At 39.8% G+C, this 25,749-nt stretch overlaps 1 protein-coding gene across 8 annotated transcripts in view; it reads left to right on the forward strand.

Moving 5' to 3' along the window:
- The window catches only part of Csnk1g1 (casein kinase 1 gamma 1), a 137,017-nt gene that overhangs the window by 65,323 nt on the left and 45,945 nt on the right, over positions 1–25,749 (forward strand). For all 8 annotated transcript variants that reach the window (XM_032910595.1, XM_032910594.1, XM_032910598.1 and 5 more), the window contains one exon: positions 7,845–7,914. In XM_032910595.1, coding sequence (XP_032766486.1) covers positions 7,845–7,914 — 70 coding nt within the window. The remainder of the gene's footprint in view (positions 1–7,844; positions 7,915–25,749) is intronic.

Below are 25,749 nucleotides of genomic sequence, written 5' to 3' on the forward strand. Positions count from 1 at the left end.
GAAGTTATTGTAGGCGTTCACAATAGTGCTGCTATTGGTGATGTCAGATAGCCATTTTCTCTCTATTAGGATGTTATGATGATAAATCAGTATATACTGTGTAATGTCATATAAATAGTATACTAAATGAAGTACTAGCCAAGATGTGTCAAAAGTTAATTGATTAAAAAATAGCTGAAAGAGCAAGTAATTCTCTGGACTCTCTCATGGTTTCATGGTTCCAACTTGATACCTAATATTGTCACTGTTTTTAGATTTATTTGATGAGGGTAGATGTTTTGACTGTGTGTGTGTATGTGCGCACACACATGCATGTGTGCATGTCTGGTCCCTATAGAGGCTGGAAGAGGGTGTTCCTGTCCCCTGAAACTGAAGGTAATGGGTGGTTGTGAATTCTGCTGTTGATGCTGAGAATTGAACCTGGGTTATCTGCAAGAGTAACAAGTACTCTCTAAAGCACTGAGCATTTCTCTGGAGCCTCTTGATACCTATTTTTTTTAATGTAAGTTATTAATATATTTAATAAGAAAAAGAAATCTGACCATTGATGCTTTAAAGAAGTGCTTCTCAACCTTCCTAATATGTGACCCTTTAATACAATTCCTTATTTTGTGGTGACCCCGACAATAAAATTATTTTTATTGCTACTTCCTAATTATAATTTTGCTTCCATTATAAATCATAATGTAACTAATTTGGGAATTAGAGGATTGCCAAAGGGGTTGAGACACCCAAGTTTAGAACCACTGCTTTAAAAAACTGTCTAGACAGATATAGCTGGCACATGTTTTTCAGCACATGGTTTTTGTTTGTTTGGTTTTTGGTTGGTTGGTTGGTTTTTGTTTTTCTAGAAAAGATTTCCTTGTATAACAGCCCTGGAACTTGCATTGTAGATCAGGCTACCGTTGAGCTCACAGAGTGCTAGGAATAAAGGCTTGAGCCACCACACCTGGTTTCTGCACATACTTTTAATTTCAGCATTTGAAAGAATGAGGAGTTCAGTGTCATCCTCAAGTACATATTAAGTTTGGGTTTAAGGCAGAAAGTAGATCGCTGTGTGTTAGAGGCCTGCCTAGTCTTCATAGTTGCAGTACAGCCAGGGCTACAAAGTGAGAGCCTGTCTCAAAAACAAAACAAAACAAAAACTGTTAAACTGGTTAAGGTGGTACATTTCTTTATCTTCAAGGATTGGAGGGCAAAGGCAAAAGATCAGGAACTTACTATCTTTGTAAGATGTATGACTAGTTAGAGGGTAGCCTGTGCATTAAGACTCACAAGAAACAAACAAAATTCCCACAAAACATCCTCTCCTGTTCTAATTGATTAGTCAGTCTTCTTACTGTCTTCAGCTTGTCAGTTTATGGGGTTGTTAGGATTCTTTTTTGGAAGAGTTGGTGTTGCCAGGTTAGTTTCTCTACTAAGGAGAGAGCAGGTTCTGGCATTTAAAACAAGAGGCTTCTCTGAAACTCTTCTGACTCTGTTCCTTTTTTGAGCTGTTTTATGTAACTCAGGCTGGAATTAAACTCCATGTCTACCTGAGGATCACAGTGAAATCCTGATCCTCCCCCTCCCTTTTTTTTATTCTTGCTGAGACAGGATCTCACTTTGTAGCCCTGGCTGGCCCAGTTCTCAGTGGGTAGCCTGGTGGCCATAAATGTGTAGCAACTCTTGTGCGGAAGCACCTTTAGGACTGGGATTCAGGCAACTCCACTTGCTTTGCTTGTCTTCAACCTAGAGTTCTTGGTGGAGAAACGAGAACAGGACTTGCCTTCTAAGGTGGGCGAGTGAGGGATCAGCTGCCGCTTCTTCTGTAGAGGAAGAGTTCTGGACCGTGTTCTCTAATGCATTTGCCTTTTGACTTTCTGTTTCACACAGACTGCTCCTTAATTATCTGAGGCCGCTTAACAGGAAAAAAAGAGTCAATATAACACTCAAAGCCAAGGGTGTCCGTGCTTACTCACCCGTAACCCAGCACTAAAGCAGTGCTATTGTTAGTTTGAGGCCAACCTGGGCTATGTAGTAAGTATAGTGAGACCCAGTTTCAATACACACACACACACCACCACCACCACCACAACAACAACAACAGCAAAGAAAATGAAAACAATATAAAAACTTGTCCTTTTAAAATTCTGTGTTCCTACTATACACTTGACATTGGCCCTATATTTTTCTCAAGGCTTCTTTTGAGGCATTCTGTCTTGAGTTTTTCTGTCAAGTTCATACCACTTTGACCTATATAGAGATGTTTCTATAACATATTATTAATGTCATTGGCAGACATATCACTGTCCCTTCATTTCCTTTTATGAAGCTTTATTCTGCTTTGTATTGCCAAAAAGAAAGTAGAATTAGGGACTAGGGTTATAGCTCAGAGATAAGAGTGCATATTTAACATGAGTGGGGTCCTAGATTCAAAGGAAGATTGAATGAAGAAGGTAGGAGAGTATGAAGTGAGAAATCATGTAGAGTATAACAGTTCCATCTGTACATCTCATCCCTTTCTGTAACAATAGTAATTGGTCTCCTTTCATTGTAAACAACGTTTTTGTAAAGTAGCAAGATCCTATAAGACAGCCCCATCTGTCATTGGTCTAGGATTTCAGGCAGGCCATGATCTGCAGATGGCCAGCTCTCTGTTCACAGGCAGTCACATCTGCCACAGAATTGCAAGAAATGTTGTACTACTGTTTTTGTTGTTGTTGTTGTTTTTAAAAACATGTTTCTCTGTGAAATCCTGGCTGTCCTGGAGCTCAGTCTATAGGCTAGGTTGACCTTGAACTAAGAGATCTGCCTGCCTCTGCCTCCAGAATATGTGCTACCACCACAAGTCTGATACTGCCGATGAAATTCTACTTTGTTTAGATTTTCATTGTGGCTCTTGCCCTTTAAGTTTTTAAGAACTTTTAGGGCCAGTGGGACAGCTCAGAAGGTAAATGTTCTTGCCATGCAGTCTAGACAACCTGAGTTCAATACCCTGAACCTGTATAATTGTGCAAGGATGTCGTCCAACAGTAACTCCCCAAAGTTGTCCTCCCTCCCTGACTCCTTCCCCACCCCCCCACTCCCCCCCACACACACACACTATGGCACTTGGACCCCTCCCTTATACACACATAATAATGAAGAAGGAGAAGGAAAGAAGAGATAATTGAAGACTGTTTAAAAATATGCAATGTAGGGGCAAGAGAAGTATCTGAACAGTAAAAAGCACTTGCTGTTCCAAGCACCCACGTCAGGTGGTTCACAGCTTCCTTGACCTTCAGTTGTGTGGGATCCAGCTTCTTCTTCTGTCCTTCACGGGCAACTGTGCATACAGACACACAGACATGCAAACACATGAGTCAAAAGGAGGTAGATCTTAAAGCATATGCAAAATCACCAGGCACGGTGACTCCTATCTGTGATTTCATTTGGGAGGTGAAGCAGAAGTATCATAAAAAGTTCTAGGTCAGCCTGGGTCATAGAATGAGATATTATCAAAAAACAAAACAAGAGGCTAGAGAGATGACTCAGCGGTTAAAAGCACTAGCTGATCTTCTAGAGGTCCTGAGTTCAATTCCCAGCAACCACATGGTGGCTCACAACCATCTTTTTTTTTTTTTTTTTTTTTTTTTCTTTTTTCAGAGTTGGGGACCAACCCAGGGCCTTGCGCTTCCTAGGCAAGCGCCTACCACTGAGCTAAATCCCAACCCTCACAACCATCTTTAATGGGATCTGATGCCCTCTTCTGGTATCTCTGAAGACAGCTATGGTGTACTCACATACATAAAATAAGTAAATAATTCTTTAAAACAAACAAAAATGGGTGTCTGTCTCATGGCTGCAGTCCCAGTACTCAAGAGGAAGATCTGGAAATGAAGGTCATCCTCAGCTGCTTAACAAGTTCAAGGCTAGCCTAAGCTACACAAGATCCTGTCTCAAAAAAAGGTATATGAGTGCATACATATACATACAAAATAAAAACAAAATAGTAGGCTGAATTTTTCCTTTTATTCATTAGACCTAGAAAGCGTTAGAAGTAAGATAAAAGCCTCATCTGTTGCTCATCTTGCTACTTTTCTTTAAGGCTGCTTGTATGTTTGGAGGGCTTTATATTCTTTCTTTTTTTTTTTTTTTTTTTTTCTTTTTCTTTTCGGAGCTGGGGACCGAACCCAGGGCCTTGCGCTTCCTAGGCAAGCGCTCTACCACTGAGCTAAATCCCCAACCCCAGGGCTTTATATTCTTAATGCTTCCAGATTAGGTCCTGAAGCCATATTTGCTTGAGTAGGCTTCAGCCGTGCACGTCCTGTGATTAACAAAACAAAACAAAAAAACAAAATATATACCTTGTGTAAATACGTGTGAGGTAGAAGCATGTTCTCAATACTGGGATTCTGTGAAGATTAGTTGTCCTTTGTTTTCTTTATTAACCAAGTTATCACAGATAATGTTGAGTATTTTCTGTTAAGGTTCCTACCTTGACATTCAAGTAAAGATCCTCCGGTGTGAAGCTGCCCCTTGTGTTTTTCTTTTCTCTCAAGCTCAGCTCTGGAGGCAGGCGGTGCTCTTCCACTCTGCACTCGGCTCTTGCTCTCTGTTTTTCATGAAGTTATTGCTGGTGATTTTACTATTAGACACATTCTGTAACTAGTTACTTTATTGGTGATAAAGTAGATGACCTGCCACCAAATGAAGAATGGTCCTTCTGTCTGAAGCATGCAGGAAAGCAACTATCATGTTATCAGTATTATGTGCTTTTCTCTTAGCTTTGATGACCTCAGGAAGCACAAAGGTCAAAGCCAGTTACTGTTGAGTGCTGTGAGTTCTTGAGTGGAATTCCTTGAGAGTATAAAATACTCAATATCCAAACTTAGCTTAAACTTTTCTTAAAAGAAAAGATGAATGAATTGGGTAATTTGGAAGAAACTTCAGAGTTCTGTGATTTATAGATTCTATGTCCTAAGAAAATATAGATTTTTTTGTTAGATAACAATTTTTTGTATATTTTGAAATAGAAGATATGTTTTTAGATGTTGATACTGCAAAAGTATGATAAATGTTTGAGGATCTGGGATGTAGCTCAGTTGGTAGAATGCTTATCTAACATGCATGAAGTCCTGACTCCCCTGTACCACAGAAAACCAATTGTGGTGGCAGAAGCTTATAATCTATACCAAAAAGTAGAAATGATTGACTATAACATTTTCCATTGCACCATTCTGTTTGTCTGTTTGTTTGTTTGTTTGTTTGTTTGTTTTTTGAGATGATCTCTGAAGTAGTTTAAGCTTGTTTCAAACTTAGTATGTAGCCAGGGAAACCTTGAACTCCTGATCTTCCTGATCCCAATTCCCAAGAGCTGTGAAAGTGGAAGTGCTAGCAGCTGCAGCGTTTTAAATAAAGGCTAGTTTTCCCGTAGTAATGATTCATCAGCCCTGCCTTTCAGCTTTGAGAGTAGGCTCCTAGTTGAGTTTAAGAAGTTTTGGTTGTGGAGCTGGAAAGATGGCTTAGTGGTTAAGAACACTGATTGCTCTTCCAGAGGTCCTGGGTTCAATTCCCAGCAACCATATGGTGGCTCACAGCCATCTGTAATGGGATCTGATGCTCTCTTCTGGTGTGTCTACAGACAGCTACAGTGTACTTACAAATAAATAAATCTTAAAAAAAAAAAAGAAGAAGAAGATTGGGTTGTTTTAGTTTTGTTTTTTTAGTAAGGCTCTTATTCTGTAGCCTAGGCTGCCCTTTATGTAGTCAACCATTTCCTCAAACCAAGACCCTCCTTCCTCATCATCTTAAATACTAACACTATAAAGATTATGAACATGCTTGGCTTGATGACCAGTTTTGGTTGGTTAACAGTTAGTTTGTGTGTGCGTGCGCTCATGTATGTGCGAGTGTGTGTGCGTGCTCTCGTGTATGTGGTTTTCCTTTGTTCTGAGAGAGAGTCTCATATAACTCTGGCAGGCTTGGAATTTGATCTGTATTCCAGACTGGCCTCTAACTTGGAGATCTGCCTGCCTCTTAAAGGCAAGTGACCCCACACCTGGGTGGTAATGACTTTTAAAAAAAGAAAGAACAACCTTGTGATGTTTTTGCCTATTTTTGTGTACCAAATTTAGGCTAGATAGCTTCTGATGGCCTCATTAGCTGTTTGCCAATACTACATTCTGTTTAGAATGGTTAACCACTATATTCTTAGGTGTAACAGAGCAATGTGTGGCTGTTTGCCTTTTTTATAAAGATTTAGAAACTCCCTCATTGTTGATTATTGTTTCTACTCTGTATGGGTTTTGTTGTTGTTTTTAGTCAGGGTCTCGCTATAGTTCAAGGTGGCCTGTAACTCATTATATAACTCAAACCCGGCTCAAAATTGTGGATGAGCTTCCTGCCTCAGCCTTCCAAGTACTGGGATTGAAGGCATGAACAAAAGAGTTCAATTTTTGTTGGAAAGACTACTACCAACCACATGGTTGTTAAATGTGGAATCTAGATTAAAAAGAGAAAAGAAAAACATGAATTAAAAGATGAACTATTTGGGAAAGAGAAAGGGACCTATGGATGATAGAGTGGGGGGTGGTGTGTGTGTGTGTGTGTGTGTGTGTGTGTGTGTGAGAGAGAGAGAGAGAGAGAGAGAGAGAGAGAGAGGTTCCATATGTATATATGAATATGACATAATCTATTATTTTATCCAATTAATACATATTAATAAAACCTTTTTAAAAACCTCCTTCCTAAATAAGAAAGGTAATTACAGTTACTGAAAATTAAACACATAAAAGCAGGTGTGGTGGTGTATGTCATTAATCTCATCACTAAGGCAGAGGCAGGTGGATCTCTGTGAGTTCAAGGACAGCCAGGACTGCACAGAAAGACCTTGACTTAAACAAATAAAAAAGTGAACACTATATTAATCAAAGTTACTCATTTATGTTGCATTTACAGTCTTTAATTCTTGCAAGAGTAAGCAAAATACACATATGAATGTTTGTAACATTGTTCATAATGTTGAAAGCTCAGAACAATAAGTATGTCCATACTCAAGAGTGTATTCCAACCAGTAGAACTGTCAATACTTCACACACATAGTAAACAGCAAATATAATCAGATCTCCTTCTTATAAAATGATCTGTATAATAGATACAGATAAGTGCTTGGAGCCAGGCATTGTGGTACACACCTCTGATCCTAGCACCTGAGACACTAAGACAGATTTGCAAGTTTGATGAGGCCAGCCTGGACTCCGTAGAGAATTCAAAGTACATAGCCTCAAAAAAAATTACCTTCTCCCCCCCAAAATTTACCAAAGCTTTAATAATGGCTATCTGAGATAATAGATCCTCAGATTACTTTTTCTTTCTTCTTAATTTTTGTGTATTTGAAAATGTGTTTAAGCATGTGCTAATTTTTCAAACTGCTTACCACCCAGAGTTCATAATAGCACAAGCAAGAGATATCCGCTGTGTTTTGATGTCTAAACCAGGCACAATAGTGCACAACTGTAATCCTAGCTGGAGGATTGAGATTTTGAAGTTATCCTGCCTAAATACACATTGATTTATTGGCACAGAGGAAAATAAGGAAAGAAGGTAGACTGAGAGAGCACCTTTTATTTATAAGTCTTTCATGCCAAGTGATGGCTCATGGAGAGTCTGCCTGCATGACTGAGAGAGGTGTTGCATATAATCTAGTTCATCTTCTTTAGTTGCATTTCCACAAACAACTGTGGTAAGAACAGACTGTCATGTGGAGATCCTCTGAGAAACATTAAAGGATCTTTGCTCTCTTCATGGTGAAAATCTAAGGCTTGGAAAAAAGCTCGTTTGTTGAAATCTGATCACAGTTCTTTTTCCTCCTTGGGTTTCAGGAACCAATAAAATCACGTGCTCCACAACTTCATTTAGAGTACAGGTTTTATAAACAGCTCGGCAGTGCAGGTAAGTCCCTTTATTTCTCTCCCTTTATTTAATATAGAACTTAGTTGGGTACCCTAAAGTCACTTTGTCTGGTTTGCCTCCTTTACTAGACCATTTATCTTCCCTGTTTATTGGATAGGTTGTAAACATGGCCAACGAAAGGCTGTTTGCTCACTGGTTCCTGGAGCTTTAATTGAGGGGACTGTTAGCGTGTGACCCTGCCACAAGTCAAACCTTAAATGCTATGGGTTGAAACCTGCTTAAAACACCACATGCTATGGGGATTTGGGATTTGTCTCTTTCCTGACTTTATATATGTGGTGGGGGTCGGGGGAAGGATGGGTCACTTGTATGCTATGCTTTAGTGCTTTGATTGAGATAAATTCTAAAATATAGCACTTTGGTTTTATTAATTGTTTTCTTCATTTACAAAAGCCATTCATGGGCTGGAGAGATAGCTCAGCAGTTAAGAGCCCCAGCTGCTTTTCCAGAGGCCCTCCCCAGTTTTGATTTCCCGTACCCACTTGGTGGCTCACAACCAACCATCTGTAACTCCAGTTCAAGGGGATCCCTCATCCTCTTCTGCTTTCTCAGGCACCAGGCACACACGTAGTGCACAGACATATGTGCAGGCAAAATATCCATACATATAAAAATAAAGTTAATTTTTTAAAGATTGCACCTGAAAACTAAATTCTCAGGGTATGTGAATAACTTGAGATTGGTTTTTCTAGCCTGAGAATAGAATTGATGGAATCTTGTTGGTTTGTTTGTTTATTTGTTTATAAATAAGTAGCTATACATATTTATTTCTATATATAGGTAGACCATATATATTGAAAAAAGAAGTGAGTTTACAAGAGTACTTTAATTATCATTGGGGGCTTCTGGATCTTTCTAATTACTCTGTTGGTTTTGTCCATATGAGAAAATTAGATCTCTACATGCCAAACATGATTATTATTAGCCCTTCTCCCTGACTTAACACTCTTTCTTCCTGTCCTTGCTTCTTTTCTGACATTTTTATATTATTTTCTAATAACATTACAACATGTAACCATCATAATTATGATTTTAAAAATTATTAAATTTGATTTCATTTTTTAAAATCAACTATCTTTTGAACCTCTTACACAGTCTCAAGGACACTGAGGCCATGTTTGTTGTTTATAGCCCAAGCTAGCCAAGATTCCTGATGCTCCTAAGTGCTGGGATTCTAGGTGTGCACCCCCTGATCCTCAGTTCCTGCATTGGATGTTCTCCCTAGTTTGCTAATGTTGGTTTGGTCTAGTTTGATTTGCCTTGGTTGAGGTAGGGTTTTACATTGTCACCACATCTGGCTTTGAACTTTACTGTGTAGAGTTCTGGACTGGAACTCACGGTGGTTCTTCTGCCTTAGCCTCCCAAGTACTAGGAATACAGGTGGGAACTGTAACAGCTGACTCACAGTGTTGTGAGTTTCAAATTTTTCAAGGTGATAACTGTCTTAGCCTAGTTATGAAAAACACATTTATACACATCTCATAATTCTATCACATAGGTTAAAATATGCCTGATCCAAACCAGCAGATGTTTGAGCGGCCTGGGCAAGTGACCAGGCCAATTTCCAGTATTTCTTCTGTAAGTCCTTCTGGATAAAGCCACCATAGCAGGCCATTCTTATCTTTTTAATATAAAGCCACACACAGTGGTGCATATCTTTAAGCCTAGCAATATGGGAGTCTAAGATAGAAGGATCACTTGAACCTAACAGTTTTAAGGCCACAGCACCTGAAAACACTAAACAAAGCTAACATACAGGTCGGTGGTAGAGCAAATACCTGATATGGGCAAGGCCCTGAGTTCATCTCTGGGGAAAATTCTTTATATGAAAATAAAATCTGTGCCGTTGGATTTATGCTCTTCATAAACACTGCAGTCTAGAGGTTTGGATATTCTCTGTAAAGAAATGTTACACAGAAAGCAGAAGAGGAAGTGAGGGTTTCAAGAATTACATATTGCTTAAGGCAGCCCTGAGGTGTGTGTGGGTCATTGCTACCAGTGAGAATAGGAGGGATGCTGTTCCTTCACTCCTTCCCGCTCTGCCACGTCCACCCCTTTCTACATCAATCGTTGCATTGGATGTTCACATATAGTGGGTCTTCCAGACATCATTCTTACCCTCGGAAACAGTGCCTTAGTCTCCAAGACTAAATTGAATGTCCTTTTCCATGTCCAGCTCACTGTCTGAAGACTGTTAGTGCTTTTTATCCCAGTGTCATCTGAAAGTTACATCTGCATGCCATGTGTGTGAGTGTGTGTGTGTGTGTGTGTGTGTGTGTGTGTGTGTGTGTGTGTGGTGTGTGTGTGTGAGAGAGAGAGAGAGAGACAGAGACAGAGACAGAGACAGAGAGACTTGATGGTGTTTTATGTCTTCCTTTATTGCTCTTCACCTTATTTTTTTATACTATCTCAGTAAACCTCACCATTTTTGTCAGGCTAACTAGCCAGTGAGTTCCCTATTGCTAGAGTTACAGACAAGTACTTTTTTCCACTGATCCATCTTTGCAGGGTTATCTTCATTTTCTGTGAAATCCAGTGGTAGTTTCTCTCTCTCTCTCTCTTTTTTTTTTTTTTATATGTATATACCTTGTACATGCCTGGTGCCAGAAAAAGGTGTCAAGTTTCTGGGAAGTGGAGTTACTGACAGTTTGTAGGCTGCTATGTAAGTGTTGGGAATCTAGCGTGGGTCTTCTGAAAGAGCAGACAGTACTCTAAACTGCTGGACCATCTCTCCAGCCTCGTTCTCTTGTCCTCTCCCCTTCCCTCTTTTTCTCTTCCCTCCCTTCCTCCTTCCTTCTTCCTTTCCTTTCCTTCCTTCCTTTCTTTCTTTCTTTCTTTCTTTCTTTCTTTCTTTCTTTCTTTCTTTCTTTCTTTCTTTCTTTCTTTGGTTGTGGTAGATTGGTTTTGACAGTGTCTTGCTGTGTATCCCAGGCTAGCCTTGAACTTTTCTCTGTATCTCAGGCTGTTCTTGAACTGGAAATCTTTCTGTCAACCTCCTATGTATTAGGGTGGCAAGTGAACAGCTCTGCCTAGCTTTATCCACCATTCTTCACTGGAGTTCATGTTGTCTTAATATTCTTGTCTTAACTAAGTAGCAGACATTTCCAAGATGAGGAGAACTTTGGTGATATTTGAATTTACTCTAGAGCAGAGCAGTGCTTCTCAACCTTCCTAATGCAACAACCCTTTAATACAGTTCTTCATGTTGTGGTGATCCAACCATAGAATTATTTCATTGCTATTTCATAACTGTAATTTTGGTACTGTTATGCATTGTAATGTAAATATCTTATATGTGGGGTTGTGGATGAGACAGGGTTTCTCTGCGCAGCCCTGGCTATCCTGGAACTCACTAGGCTAGCCTCAGACTCAGAGATCTGTCTACCATAAATGTGTTAAGCATAAGCAGTTGTGATTCTTTAGTAGCTAGGTGTGCGAAGCCAAAGCACATATGCTACTGTGTTCAGAATGAAGGTGTTGTGCAGCCTTATAGACAAACCCTTTCTTATCAGAGGCATGGAAGGAGCAACCACGTGGTCAGCATTGTGCTCACCAGTGCTTTGCTATTACTCATCACAGGCCTGTGACTGTGAAATATTAGGGTTTCTCTGTGTAGTCCTGGCTGTCCTGGGAGCTTGCTGTATAGACCAGGCTGGTTTTGAAGTCACAGAGTTCCTGCCTTTGCCTCCTGAGTACTGGAAATTAAAGGCATGTGCTACCACCACTCACTTAGGTATCTTAAGAAGGAAGAAATTTTCTCTGGTTCTTTTATTTTATTTTTAAAGTGTACATGTCCCTCCTAAGGGCTGGGATTGAACACAGATACCATACCCACCTAGTATTTATGTGGGTGCTAGAGATCCAAATTCAGATTCTTATCCTTTAATAGTAACCACTTTACCCACAGAGTTATTTCTCTAGCCCCTTATATTTATTTATGTATATAATTATTATTTTGAAATAGGGTTTCAGATAGTCCAGGCTAACTTTGAATTCCTTGTTATCTTAACCCCATTTCTAAGTACTGGAGTCTCAGGTGTGAATCACGAGCCCAGAAATAAGGAAAACTAAAATTAAAATCAAGCCAGAGCAGTCATGGTGCCTGCTCTTAATCCCAGCACTCTGGCAGCAGAGGCAGGAGGATCTCAGAGTTCAAGGCCAGCCTGGTCTACAGAGTGAGTTCAAGACAGCTAGGACTGCACAGAGAAATCCTGTCTTGAAAAACAAACAACGGGGTTGGGGATTTAGCTCAGCGGTAGAGCGCTTGCCTAGCGAGTGCAAGGCCCTGGGTTCGGTCCCCAGCTCCGGAAAAAAAAAGGAAAAAAAGAAAAAGAAAAACAAACAACAACAGCAACAACAATAATAATAAATATTTAAATCAGCCCATAGGGTTATTTTATTTACTAAGCTTAAAAAGTTATAAATCATTTATTTGGTACTAATACTTGTTTTCTATTTTTAAAATACTTATTTTCATTTGTGTGCCTCTGAGCATATGTATATGCACTACATACCTACAGGAATGCTTTTCAGTCAGGTGAATTATCAGATCTTTTAGAATTGGAATCATTGAAAGCTTAATTGAGGTTGTTTCTGAGTTAAATCCCAGAATTTTTACAAGTTGTTTTGTTGAGTTAAAATAGTCTAAAATGGGGCTGGAGATATGGCTTAGCAGAGTACAGTCTACTCTTCCAGATCACCCAAATCCAGTTCTCAAGACCCATGCCAGGCGGCCCCCAACCTATAACTCCAATCCAGGTGATCCAGTGCCCTCTTCCTGCCTCCAAGGGCATTACATGTACATGTTGTATAGGTATGCATGCTAGCAAAACAGTTGTATATGTAAAATGAAATTAAAGATAAATTAATTTGGCTAGGTATGATTGCACACAACTTGACTTAACTCTGGGGGAGCAGAGGCTGGCAGATCTCTGAGTTCAAGGATACATAGTAAATTTAAGACAAACTACAGTTACGTAGTTAAGATGCTTCATCAAAACAAACAGAATTAATAAAATGGTCTAATGCGAAGTCTAGATTTTTTAAAATAGTAGTACTCTGAATTCCCACCTGCTGTCTCAGGAATGAAACAACGTAACAATAGCCTCTGTTAGTCGGCCAAAGAAAATCACTGGTGTCTGGGACCCAACCCTGGAATCAGGATGAATTCTGTGACTGTATAGGGATGTGGCTTGTCAATCTGGAGGTTCAGGACAGCTGTGAGTGTGCCCAGTATACAAATTATAAACTTAAAACATTATGAGAGTGTCGGGGTATGCAATTGCACTAGCAGCTATCAGGTGCGAGCCGTGTAGATAACTGTAGGAAAGTAAATCATGCATAACACTACAGCTGTGAGAGACTGCTTTATACTGGGGTCTCCTCATTGACTCTGCTGTGTGGTAGAGTAGGAGCAAAGCACGTTATGTATAGTGCTGTGAGAGACGTGCGCCTCTTCCTATGTATAGTGCTGTGAGAGACATGCTCCTCTTCCTATGTATAGTGCTGTAAGAGACGTGCTCCTCTTCCTATGGCTAGTGCTGTGAGAGACGTGCGCCTCTTCCTATGTATAGTGCTGTGAGAGACGTGCGCCTCTTCCTATGTATAGTGCTGTGAGAGACGTGCTCCTCTTCCTATGTATAGTGCTGTGAGAGACGTGCGCCTCTTCCTATGTATAGTGCTGTGAGAGACGTGCGCCTCTTCCTATGTATAGTGCTGTGAGAGACATGCTCCTCTTCCTTTGTATAGTGCTGTAAGAGCGTGCTCCTCTTCCCTATGGCTAGTGCTGTGAGAGACGTGCGCCTCTTCCTATGGTGCTGTGAGAGACGTGCTCCTCTTCCTATGTATAGTGCTGTGAGAGACGTGCGCCTCTTCCTATGGCTAGTGCTGTGAGAGACGTGCTCCTCTTCCTATGTATAGTGCTGTGAGAGACGTGCGCCTCTTCCTATGTATAGTGCTGTGAGAGACGTGCGCCTCTTCCTATGTATAGTGCTGTGAGAGACGTGCTCCTCTTCCTATGTATAGTGCTGTAAGAGACGTGCTCCTCTTCCTATGTCTAGTGCTGTGAGAGACTCCTCTTCCTATGTATAGTGCTGTGAGAGACGTGCTCCTCTTCCTATGTATAGTGCTGTGAGAGACGTGCTCCTCTTCCTATGTATAGTGCTGTAAGAGACGTGCTCCTCTTCCTATGTATAGTGCTGTGAGAGACGTGCACCTCTTCCTATGTATAGTGCTGTAAGAGACGTGAGACTCCTCTTCTATGTATAGTGCTGTGAGAGACGTGCTCCTCTTCCTATGTATAGTGCTGTAAGAGACGTGCTCCTCTTCCTATGTATAGTGCTGTGAGAGACGTGCTCCTCTTCCTATGTATAGTGCTGTAAGAGACGTGCTCCTCTTCCTATGTCTAGTGCTGTGAGAGACGTGCTCCTCTTCCTATGTATAGTGCTGTGAGAGACGTGCTCCTCTTCCTATGTATAGTGCTGTAAGAGACGTGCTCCTCTTCCAGAGCCAACCACAGCTGGCCCTGCCCTTCACCTCAGTACTCAAGAGTCTGACGTGGTGGCACATATCTACAATACCATGACTCAGGTGGTGTACCTTCAAATACTGTCTTAAGGGGGATTAAAAAAGAGAAAGATGAGCAGCAGAGAAGGCTCAGCAGGTAAACATGCTTCCTGTGCAAGCTTGCCTTCTGAGTTCAGTCCCAAAACCCTTAGTGAAAGGATAGAACTCTAAAATTGTCCTCTGTCCTTCACATAAGGGTCATGGCACGCATATGCAAATAAATAATTTTTAAACTTTTAAGTTTAATTATGTTTTGTAAAAGAGGAAGGTATAAAAAGCCGCTCTGGGTTTTGTAATTTCCTTTACTTGTAAAATTACAAAGGAAAAAGAGATTTGGAAGATCTTTCTTACAAGAAAAGAAAACCACTTTTTACACATTTTGGATAGTTAGTTTTTCAGTTGCAGTAGAGTGTTATGAAAGTGTTGAACTGTGTATAACTCACAGAGACACAGGGTACTAACACCCTTGCAGTGTGTTACTTTTGCAAAGAGCAGACCAACTGAAGGTGTTTGCTTAGTGTGAAGAAGACACGTCTTTTACATTCCAAAGAGAAAGTCTAGTTCTGGAAATAAGCCCACCTCTTTTTTTTAAATATTTTCTTTTTTTTTTTTAAAGATTTATTTATTTATTATATATAAGTACACTGTATCTGTCTTCAGACACACCAGAAGAGGGCATCAGATCCCATTACAGATGCTTGTGAGCCATCATATGTTTGCTGGGATTTGAACTCAGGACCTCTGGAAGAGCAATCAGTGCTCTTAACTACTGAGCCACCTCTCCAGTCCAAGCCCAACTAACTTATGTATAAGGTGACTGTACTGGAGGGTTGTGGTTAGTTTTAGAAAATTGTTACTATGTTTACATAGGCAAAGATTTAGAAGAGAGAGTTGGCCACCATAACCTGCTATGGGGACCTCATTTTTTCAGATACACACAGTGGTTAAGGTTCTAGTGCAACTTTTTGCCCTGTAACACTAAGTTGTGTGTGTTGATATTGTTTTGTCTTAACATCATCTTTCTTACTGCTTGCCTATGAGTTTTTTTCCTTATTCTCAAAGCCATCATTTGGGCCTTGACTAGGACATAGTGACTACTCTTGGACCAATGGTTCTCAACCTTCCTAATTTTGAGACCCTTTAATACATTCCTTATATTGTGGTGACCCCCCAGCCAATTTTTATTGCTACTTTATAACTTTAATTTTGCTAGTGTTATAAATTATAATGTAAATATCTGTGTTTTCCTGTGGTCTTCAGTGACCCCTCTGAGAGTATCATTCAGCCTCCAATGAGTTCATGACCCACGGGTTGAGAGCCACTGCTATGGACAGAGGATACTTGTTTGACATTTAGACTAGGGCAAGTTTTATTCCAAACTAAAGGCTAGAGTAAGTTCAGTGATTTTTCAGGCACTCCACATCTTTATCATAATACATCAAGGTTAATCATTTAGAGGGGAGCTAATATTTAATATCCTAAAAGCTATCAAGTACTGTGGAACAAAAAATCTGTATTTTTGGTTTCTTAGTTAGGGTTTAACTGCTGTGAACAGACACCATGACCAAGGCAAGGCAAGTCCTATAAAGGACAACATTTAATTGGGTCTGGCTTACAGGTTCAGAAGTTCAGTCCAGTATCATCAAGGCAGGAACATGGCAGGCATGGTACAGGAGGAGCTGAGATTGCTACATCTTCACCTGAGAATATTAACTTCCAGACAGTTACTCCAATAACACACCTACTACAACAGGGCCATACCCCGGGCTGAGCATATACAAACCATCACAATTGGTAAGAGAATATTTTCTTTCTGTTCCAGTAACAGATTGTATAAAGTCAAGTAGTGTACACCTGTACAATGCTCAGAAGGCAAAAGCAGGCAGATCTCTGAGTTCAAGGCCAGCTTGGTCTACTTAGAGAATTCTAGGACAGCCAGAGGGAAAGTAAGAATCTGTTTGTTTGTTTGTTTGTTTGTTTGTTTGTTTGTTTGTTTGTTTTAAAAGATTGCATAAGATCAATATCCCTCCACCCACTATCAAAATTGCAGTTTACTAATATTTTTAGAATGCAAATTTATAAGAATGCTTTAGAAGAAACAACAGAAGTTGCATTCTTAACATTGGTCATCATACATTGTCATTTTCTTTGGTTTGGTTGGTTGGGGTTTTTGTTGTTGTTATTTTTATTTTGTTTACAGTCTAGTTGTTGCCCCTTCCTGGTCCTCCCTCCCACAGTTCTTCATCCCATTCTCTACATCCTAACTCCAAGAGGATGGTGGCCCCCTCACCCCCCAACGCTACCCTACTCCTTGCCAGGCCTCCCCACTCTCTGGGGCCTCAAGTTTCTCAAGGGTTAGGTGCATCTTCTCTCACTGAGACCATACCAGGCATCCTCTTCTGAATATGTGTTGGGGGCCTTGGACCAGCTGGTGTATGCTGCCTGGTTGGTGGCTCAGTGTCCGAGAGACCTCAGGGGTCTGGGATAGTTGAGACTGCTGGTCTTCCTATGGGGTTGCCCTCCTTTTCAGCTCCTTCCAGCCTTTCCCTAATTCAACCACAAGGGTTCCCAGATTCTGTTCAATGGTTGGGCGTAAGTATCTGTATCTGTCTCAGTCAGCTGCTTGTTGGGCCTCTCAGAGGACAGTCATGCTAGACTCCTGTTTTTCTTTTTGTAATTCTTAATTACTTATAGTCCATCCACTAAGAAAGTTTGTCAGCTCTTCCCCTCTACATTTTTGAACTTTGAACAGCCTAACAAGTGTTTTAACTCTTACTTTTTAGTTCTTATCACTTTTACTCATCCTCCCTGATTGGCCTATAGGATATCTTGTTCTGCTAACTAATAATAATCTAAGGAATGATCTTTTCTTTGTTGGTTTGTTTTGTTTTTTGTTTTTGCTTTTGTTTTTCCAAGTCAGGTATTTTCTGTATAGCCCTGGCTGTCCTGGAACTTACTCTGTGGACCAGGCTGCCTTGAACTCAAAGAGATCTGCTTGCCTCTTCCCCGCAACCTCCAGTGCTGGAATTAAAGACATGCACTACCACCAACCAGCTTGGAAATGGTGTTTTCACTAACAAAAATCTACTGTTTTAACAAGTATGTTAAAATAGAAGTGTAAGAAAAGGGTTCTAAATACAAGATAAGCCAAAGTCCCGAGGCAAGTATTTGTCTATATAGTTTTACTTGCTTTTGGTGTGCTTAAGACTTGGTGTCAAAACCCAGGCTGACCTAAAACTATGAATCTTCCTGCTTTTACCTCCCACATACTGTGTGCTAAGACTACACACCTGTATTACTGTAACCAGCATGTGTCCACATTCACTGAAGTGGTTTTTATTGGGCATCCTACTTAGATTATGTAGGTTATAAGTTCTGGGCATACCGTATATATGCAAGGTGGGCATAGCACAAAGCTTGTAAAAAGAAAACAACTTGTGACTAGCTCCAGAGGAGCAGACTTAGGTTTAGTTGGGAGGAAGGAGAAAGTTACGTGTGCTTGGGTCATGCCAAATACTAAGAATAGAACGAACTTCCTACTCTTTCTCCAGCCTCACCTCTGTCTGCCATAACTACAGTAAGAACTGAAGCCCTTTAACTTAAGTGTAAATGGAAACTACATATTTAATTTCAAACATTTTGCTCTCTCCCTAAAAAAAGTTTAAAATGTAATTTAAAATTTGATTCTATGGGCGGGAGAGATGGCTCAGTGGTTAAAAGCACTGACTGCTCTTCCAGAGGTCCTGAGTTCAATTCCCAGCAACCATATGGTGGCTCACAACTGTCTGTAATGAGATCCGATGCCCTCTTCTGTTGTGTGTCTGAAGACAGCTACAGTGTACTCATATAAATAAAATAAATAAATTTTTTTAAAAAAAAATGATTCTATAAGATTAGACAACTAGCTCAGCAGTTAAGAACACTGGTTGGTCTTCTAAAAGAGCTATACATGCAGGCAAAACACCCATACAAAGATAATTTAAATGACAATTTAGATATTAGATAAGTATAATATATTGTTACATTTAATTTCACACATATTTATTTTTAAAATGTGGCTCCTAAGAAATTCTAAAGCAAAATTTGTGGCTCCATTGTCATGTGGTTAGTTCACAACTATAATCACAGCACTTAGAAGGTAGAGGTTGGAGGGACAGAAGTTCATGGTTGTTGTCCTCAGCTACATGATGAGTTTAAGACCAGTCTGAGCTACATGAAACTGTCTCAAAAAATGTATTTTAAACTATGACTTTGAATAAATAAGCATTTTATCACCCAGGTCCCCACCCACCCCCACTCCCACCACCCTTAAAAATATTTTTAATGGAGAAGAACTATTTCCTGTGAAAATAGTATTGAAGTTACACTGAGACATGGGTATGGTTACTTACTTTCTATTTGCTTAGCTGCTGCTTTACCAATGACCTCTACTATGGTTTTTCCTTTCTTTCTCTTTCTGATTTTTATGTATTTGCTTGCTTGTTTTGAGACGTGTTCTCACTATGTAGTCTTTGCCGGCCCAGGAATCTTTTTGATGGCCAGCCTGGCCTCTAACTCATAGATGCCCTACTTGCCTCTGCCACCTCACTGCTGAAATTAAAGACACATGCCATTATGCCCAGCTTAATTGTCTCTTCTCATTTTGTGTATATGGGTCCTTTGCCTGCATGTGTGTGTTCTAGGCACCACATGAGTGTCTAGGAAGCATGCAGCCAGTCTCACATCTTAACCTCCATGTGCATGTTGGGAATCAAACCTCAATCCTCTGGAAGAGCAACAAGTACTCAACTACTGAGCCATCTCTCTATCCCCAATCTACCATTACTTTTAAAGAAATTGTTTAGTAGGTACTCCAGGATTCAAGAAAACTCTGAGAGGAGCTGGAGACATGGCTTGGCAGTTAATAGAACTTGCTGCTCTCGTGGAGGACCTGGGTTTGATTCCCAACACAAAATTGTGATTCACAGCCATTTGTTACTCCAGTTTGTAGTAATCCAGCTCTCTGTTCTGACCTCTAAAAGCACCAGGCACATGCATGGTGCACATACATACATGTAGGTGAAATATCCATACACACAAAATAATATAATGTTTAAAAAAGAAAGAAAACTCTAAAAGCAAAAGGTTGGGAAGCTTCCTAGTCTCCAAAGAGCTGTCTGCTTATTGCCTTGCTTCTGCCACTGTACTTTCTCAGGCTCCCTACATGCTTTCCTAGCCTGTCCAGCCTAGTCAGCGTGCTCATCCTCCACGACTCCAACCGCCCTTACCTGTACAGTGCTCCCAACCCTTCTGTTATGGCAACTGTCCTTTACTGTTTACTTTTTTCTGTCTGGTGATGTTCGATGAAGGAATAAAGTAGCTATCAGACATGGATTTGGAGATTAGAAGCAGCATGTTCTCGTGCAAGTGTGCCAAGTTGTCTTTTAAATTCCTATACGTATTTAACTGTTAGGCTGACTTTGAAGATATAGAAAATGGCTCCTCAGAGAACTGTATTCCATTCCTTATGCATTCTTATGCAAAAACCATCAGTTTCTCCTAAAAGCCCAACTTCTAATACTGCTGCAGCTGACATCCAGATTTTACTGTGAGTTTTTATGACACCCAAATTTTGCCATGAGTTTTGGTGACTGCAGCCACATCTACATTATATGGGCTTGTTCTTTCAGTTAGGATACTTCTTGGAACATTTTGTAATATGGGCCCACAGGGAATAAAAACATTCTTAATCTGCCTTTTATATTTTCTGTATTATTCTAAATATATGCCAAGTTGTTTTCTTAAGTTCTACATGATATATTTAATTTTTAGGCTTAATCTGAAAATTGATTCCTTATTAGGATTTGTGTATTTGGTTGGTTTTGTTGAAACAGAGTGTTACTGTGTGCTCCTGGCTGACCTGTACTTACCATGTAGACCAGGGTGGCCTAGGATATACAAAAAGTCTGCTTGCTGACATTAGAGGCATGCACCACCATATCCAACCAAAAAGTTCTGTTTTTAAAGCAACGTTTAGAGCTTTTCCAAATCTTAGTTGTGTATCTGTTACACAAATATTTTTCTTAATCATTCACATTAATAATCTATCAACCAAATCTGTCAACTTAATCATCAGATTTTTTTAACTGTCATTTGGGCTCTTATACTTATATATTTGTATGGTAGTGAAAAAATAGGTTCGGATCCTGTCAAGGTATATGACCCAGAGTTCATGCCATTAAGTCTATGAATTTAGATCACAGGTAAGTAAATGTGATGTAGCAGAAGCCTGAGACCAAAACATAGAGGCAGAAGTCAGGATTTAGGACTTGCTCAGCCTGAGCAAGTTACTTCAGATCATTATCTATTAAAGATAAATAAAAATACTCTTACATAGCTGATAGGATTAATTGAAAGTCTATGTAAATTCTATAGCATTGTTTATAGTAGTCTTACACAATACCATGAAAGAAATTTCCTGTGTGATATTAAACAACTAGTGCAAGAAGGAGTCTCCTGGTTTTGAATTATCAGTGATACATTAAATAAAAAGACAAACTGCTATTTTTTTAAAAATTATCTTTAATTTTATTTTTATAGTCCAGTCATTATTCCACTCCCAGTCTACCCTCTGACAGTTTCTCATCCCATTCCCTTCTTCCCAACCCCCAACTCCAAGAGGATCTCCTTACTCCCTGGGGCCTCAAGTCTATCAAGGGTTAGGTGCATCTTCCCTCACTAAGGCCAGACCAGGCATCCTCTTCTGTATATGTGTTGGGGGCCTCAGACGAACTAATGTATGCTGCCTGGTTGGTGGCTCGTATCAGAGAGATTTCAGGGGTCCAGGTTAGTTGAGACTGCTGGTCTTTCTGAGAGGTCGCTCTCCTCTTCAGCTTCTTCCAGCCTTTCCCTAGTTCAACCTCAGGGATTCCTGGCTTGTTCAGTGGCTGGGTGTAAGTATCTGTGTCTGTCTCAGTCAGTTGCTGGTTAGACCTCTCAGAGGTAAGCACACCATGGAATAAGTAATAGTGTCAGGACTTTGAGCCCCCCCTTGAGATGGATCCCAAGTTGGGCCCGTCCCTGGACCTCCTTTCTCTCAGTCTCTTCTCCATTTTTGTCCCTGCAGTTCCTTCAGACAGGAATAATTAATTCTTTATGGTCGTGGACAAAATACTCTTTCACACACTTATGACTGAGTATAAAAGGTAGTAATACAAGCATGTGGACAGTAGGTACCCCTCAAGCTTAGATCTCCAAGTAATGGGACCATGGCAGTAACTGTTGAATGTAGGCCCAGGACAAGAACAGAACAAAGAGGACTTAGTACTCCAGCAGCATTGTTTACAGACTGTTAACATTCGGATCTGAAGTGTCCCACCAAGCTTGTGTTTTAGTGGCTTCGACACCAGCTTGTGGTGCTGTTGGAAGGTGGCAGAACCTTGTGAGAAAGCACATGTGAAAGGTGTTATTGGGACACTTACCGTTGCCCTGTCATCACTTCCTGGCTGTAGTAATGTGAGCAGCATGCTTCTGCGGCAATGCTTTGCCAAGCTTCAGACACACTGGGCCTAGTGACTGTGGGGTAGAACCTCTAAAACAGAGTAAATATTTTCCCTTTTTAAGTTGTTTTTCTCAGACATTTTTTAAACAATGACTTGAAGCTGACACATGTGCAAAATGTTAAAGTATGTGTACTCTTTGACTCGTTATTTCATCTTCAAAGAATTTACATTCAAGACTTGTTTATATAAATGCCCAAAAATGAATGCTGGATCTTAACTCAGTAAGGGAAAATGCTAGCCTAGCATAGATTCTCCAGTACAGAGAGAGGGGGTGGGGGTGAGGGTGTAGGGATTTCAGAAGTGAGATCTTCTACAGTTTTAAATTACACATTACATTATACACTATTTTGAATGATGTGATGAAATCATAGGCTATCTTGGAAATTAACTATCCCCTTGCCCAGCTTATGTATGAATGCTGTATGTAGATAATACCCGTAACTTTGTCCTTTAGTAACATCTCCATGAGCACCACTGTTAAGGTATAATCACATGGTCACATTATTTCATAGAGTTGCTCAGGGATGAGTGAGATACCAGTGAGGTAAGAAACTAAGCATGACCAAAATATTGTGTTTATCTGTAAATGGATAGAAGCAAGGTGGTGGTGGTGGTGGGGATCAAATTTTCTTTGCATTTAAACAGCTCAGATAGTCTGTGCCAACGGTATGGCTGTTATGTTTTGTTGTTGTTATTGTTCAATTGGTTGTTGATTTTCTTCAGAGCCTTAATTGTGTTTAAGATGACTTTGAACCTATGATCCTTGTTCTTCAGTCTCCCTAATTGCTGAGGTTGGAGGTCATTGGTGCTGCACTGTGCAGGTATAAGAGAGTAAATATTGTTGAGTGTAGCCTTTAGTGCTCTTAGCTAAAGCAAAGAGAGTCGCACAGAGTAAGCTGTAAACAGCCTTCATGGAAGGAGAAAGCCAGTGTGAAAGATTGCAACCTTGAGTCACTTTCAAAAAACTCCTATTTTATTTCAAGGAGATTGAAATAATCTTGGGGGATTCATTTAGTTTCACTCCATATATATTTAAAATCTGCCAAGTTTGTTTTGCTTTTTGTGTGTATGTGCATTTTAGCATCTTGGGTAAGCATGCATTCCATGTAGAAATCCCCGATATTTTTCATCACATGGCATTTGTTAATTAGTCCTCTTTCTTCAAATCAGTTAAATGTCTGGACCAGTGCTAGATACTAACACAAAAATACTATTAACATTCAGTAGTTACTGCCTGCAGTTAATCTTCTGTTTACAGAGAAGACATACATAAACAGAGACAATCTAATAGGAATTTGGCGTGTTTTGTCAGGACGATAAATTGACATGTTGCTGGTATTTGGGTAGCCTCATCTTTCCCTCTTTTATTTCTTCCAAGTGTTCCCTAGAATTGTCATGAATTTAGTTGTTATTGTTCACATGTGTGTTAAGAATCAGCATCCCTTAGCTTTCAGAACACTCTTGGAAATTCAATAGCTATTCTCTCTTTATAATTCCATCACAGGACTGGAGAGCTGGCTCAGTAGTTTAGCACATATACAGCTCTTTCAGTGTTTCTGAGTTTAGTTCTCATCAAAATGCTCATAACTCCAGCTCCAAAGGATGGTACCCTCACAGACAGACAGATAGACACACACACAGAATTAAAAGAATGTAAGTCTTTATTTAAAATAAAAAACAAAGCCTTAGTCTGGGTATAATGGTACATGCCTTTAATCCCAACACTAGGGAGGCAGAGTCTGGTGGATCTCTATGAGTTCAAGTCTAGCTTGGTCTATATAGCAAGTTCAAAGATGTCCAGAGCTACATTAGAGACTATCTCAACAAAAACAAAAACAAAAGAAAAACAAAACAAAACAAAAAAACCTAACAACAATCAAAACCCCAAGGTGGTCTTTTTATCCCTTAAGGAGGGCATTTTTACTGAACCTTGAACTAATGGCAGCCCCAGCAATCCTATCTTTATCCTTGATGAAGCTGTGGTTACTGTAAGTTTGAGGCCAGCCTGGGCTATTAAGTGGATTTCCCATTAGTCTAGACTACAATGAAACTACCAACATCTACCCCGCCACCCAATATATATAAATAAAACTACATTGTTCCCTACGTCCCAGAAACTATGCTGGGCATACGAACTCATTCTCACGCTTCCACAAGTACTCCCACCTGTTTGTTTTTTAAACAAAACTGTAGCCTGTAGTGACCAAACTCAGAGCAGTCCTCTCATCTCCAGCTTTGAATAGGTGGAACTATAGATATGAGCCACCATACCTAGGTTAAAGTTTTAATGTAAGTACTAGTTATATATCCATATTTTATTGTAGATAGAGTTTACTTCACAGTTAGACAACTTTAAATAACAACTATTAGGTAATAGTAGAAACAAACTACCAAAGCTTTCCGGTGGTTTTATTTCAGTTCTCAGCCTGATATACATTTAAACTCTCTGTTTAGTTACTGTTCATAGTCCATTGTGGAATCTTTTTACGTAGCAGCAGCTTGAATGCTAAATAAGCAATTAATGTTGGTATGGCTGTTTTAACCCAAATTAAATTCATGATAATTAGTTGTGGTGTTGTAACCTTACTTCCTGTGCTATACAACTTGATATATGTGTGAGACATATGGCTTACAAGATTTACAAGAAAATGCCATTGCTAAATGGAAAGGCTATTTCTGGAAAAATAGTCAGGATGATGTGCTATAATCTTGCACTTTAGGTTTGAGGAGGGTTTAACCTATGATTAAACTGTTCCTTTTCCTTTGGCTGATTTAATGGGAGGCCTCACTTATGAATGCATTATTTCCAGAGCAGATAAAAGATTATAAAGCTAGCCCAATATGGTGGTTTTTAAGCCTGACATCCCAGTACTAGAGAGACAGAAATAGGAGGATTATTTCAAGTTCAAGGTCAGCCCAGGCTAGAGTGAATTTGTTAACCTAGGTTACAGTGAAACCTGCACCCCTCAGAAAGAGAGAGAGAGAAGCAGTGAGTGTTTATAAAACTACCTTAGTTTCTGATATAGCGTAATCACAGAATCTGGTGCATATTTCCTTTGCTCGGCTTTGCCATCCATGCTCTCATAATTCTTCACAAGAAGAGCCTTCTTTGTCATGTATATAGCTTGTATTGCATTTACTCCCAATTTTATTAGAATTCTACAACATAATGTTAATTTAAATTATATTAAGCAGTAAATTGGAGATTGCTCTACAAAAGAATAAAAGATTCAGAATTTTCACTTGCATTCATCCCAGAGGTGGGTAAAACATTATTGTATGGTAATCTCTATACAAAGAGTTGTGGAGGTCTGCTGCTACTATATGGGTAGCCATGCAAAATACACAGGCATGGAATAGCATTTAAACAGGCAACTCTCTGTACAGACAGTTCTATTTAATTACAACTACATCTCCTGAAGACACTTTCCTACTTGGTAGTCTTTTTCTTATAATAACCTAAAAAAAAAAAAAAAACAAACTTGGGATAGAAGGCTGTTCTCATCACTAGGAAATCTGTTAAATGACCTTTAAATTATTTCCTTTAAAAGGTACTGTGTCCAAGCTGGATTTGGTGTCATACCTGCAATGCCAACAGTCTGATGTTAAGGCAGGAAGATAGCAAGTTTGAGGCCAGTCTGAACTGTTTATAATGAGGACATGGTCTCAGATGGTCTCAGATGAATAGACAAATAATGTTCTCTGAGTC

Source organism: Rattus rattus, chromosome 8, assembly GCF_011064425.1.
Source record: "Rattus rattus isolate New Zealand chromosome 8, Rrattus_CSIRO_v1, whole genome shotgun sequence".
Taxonomy (NCBI): domain Eukaryota; kingdom Metazoa; phylum Chordata; class Mammalia; order Rodentia; family Muridae; genus Rattus; species Rattus rattus.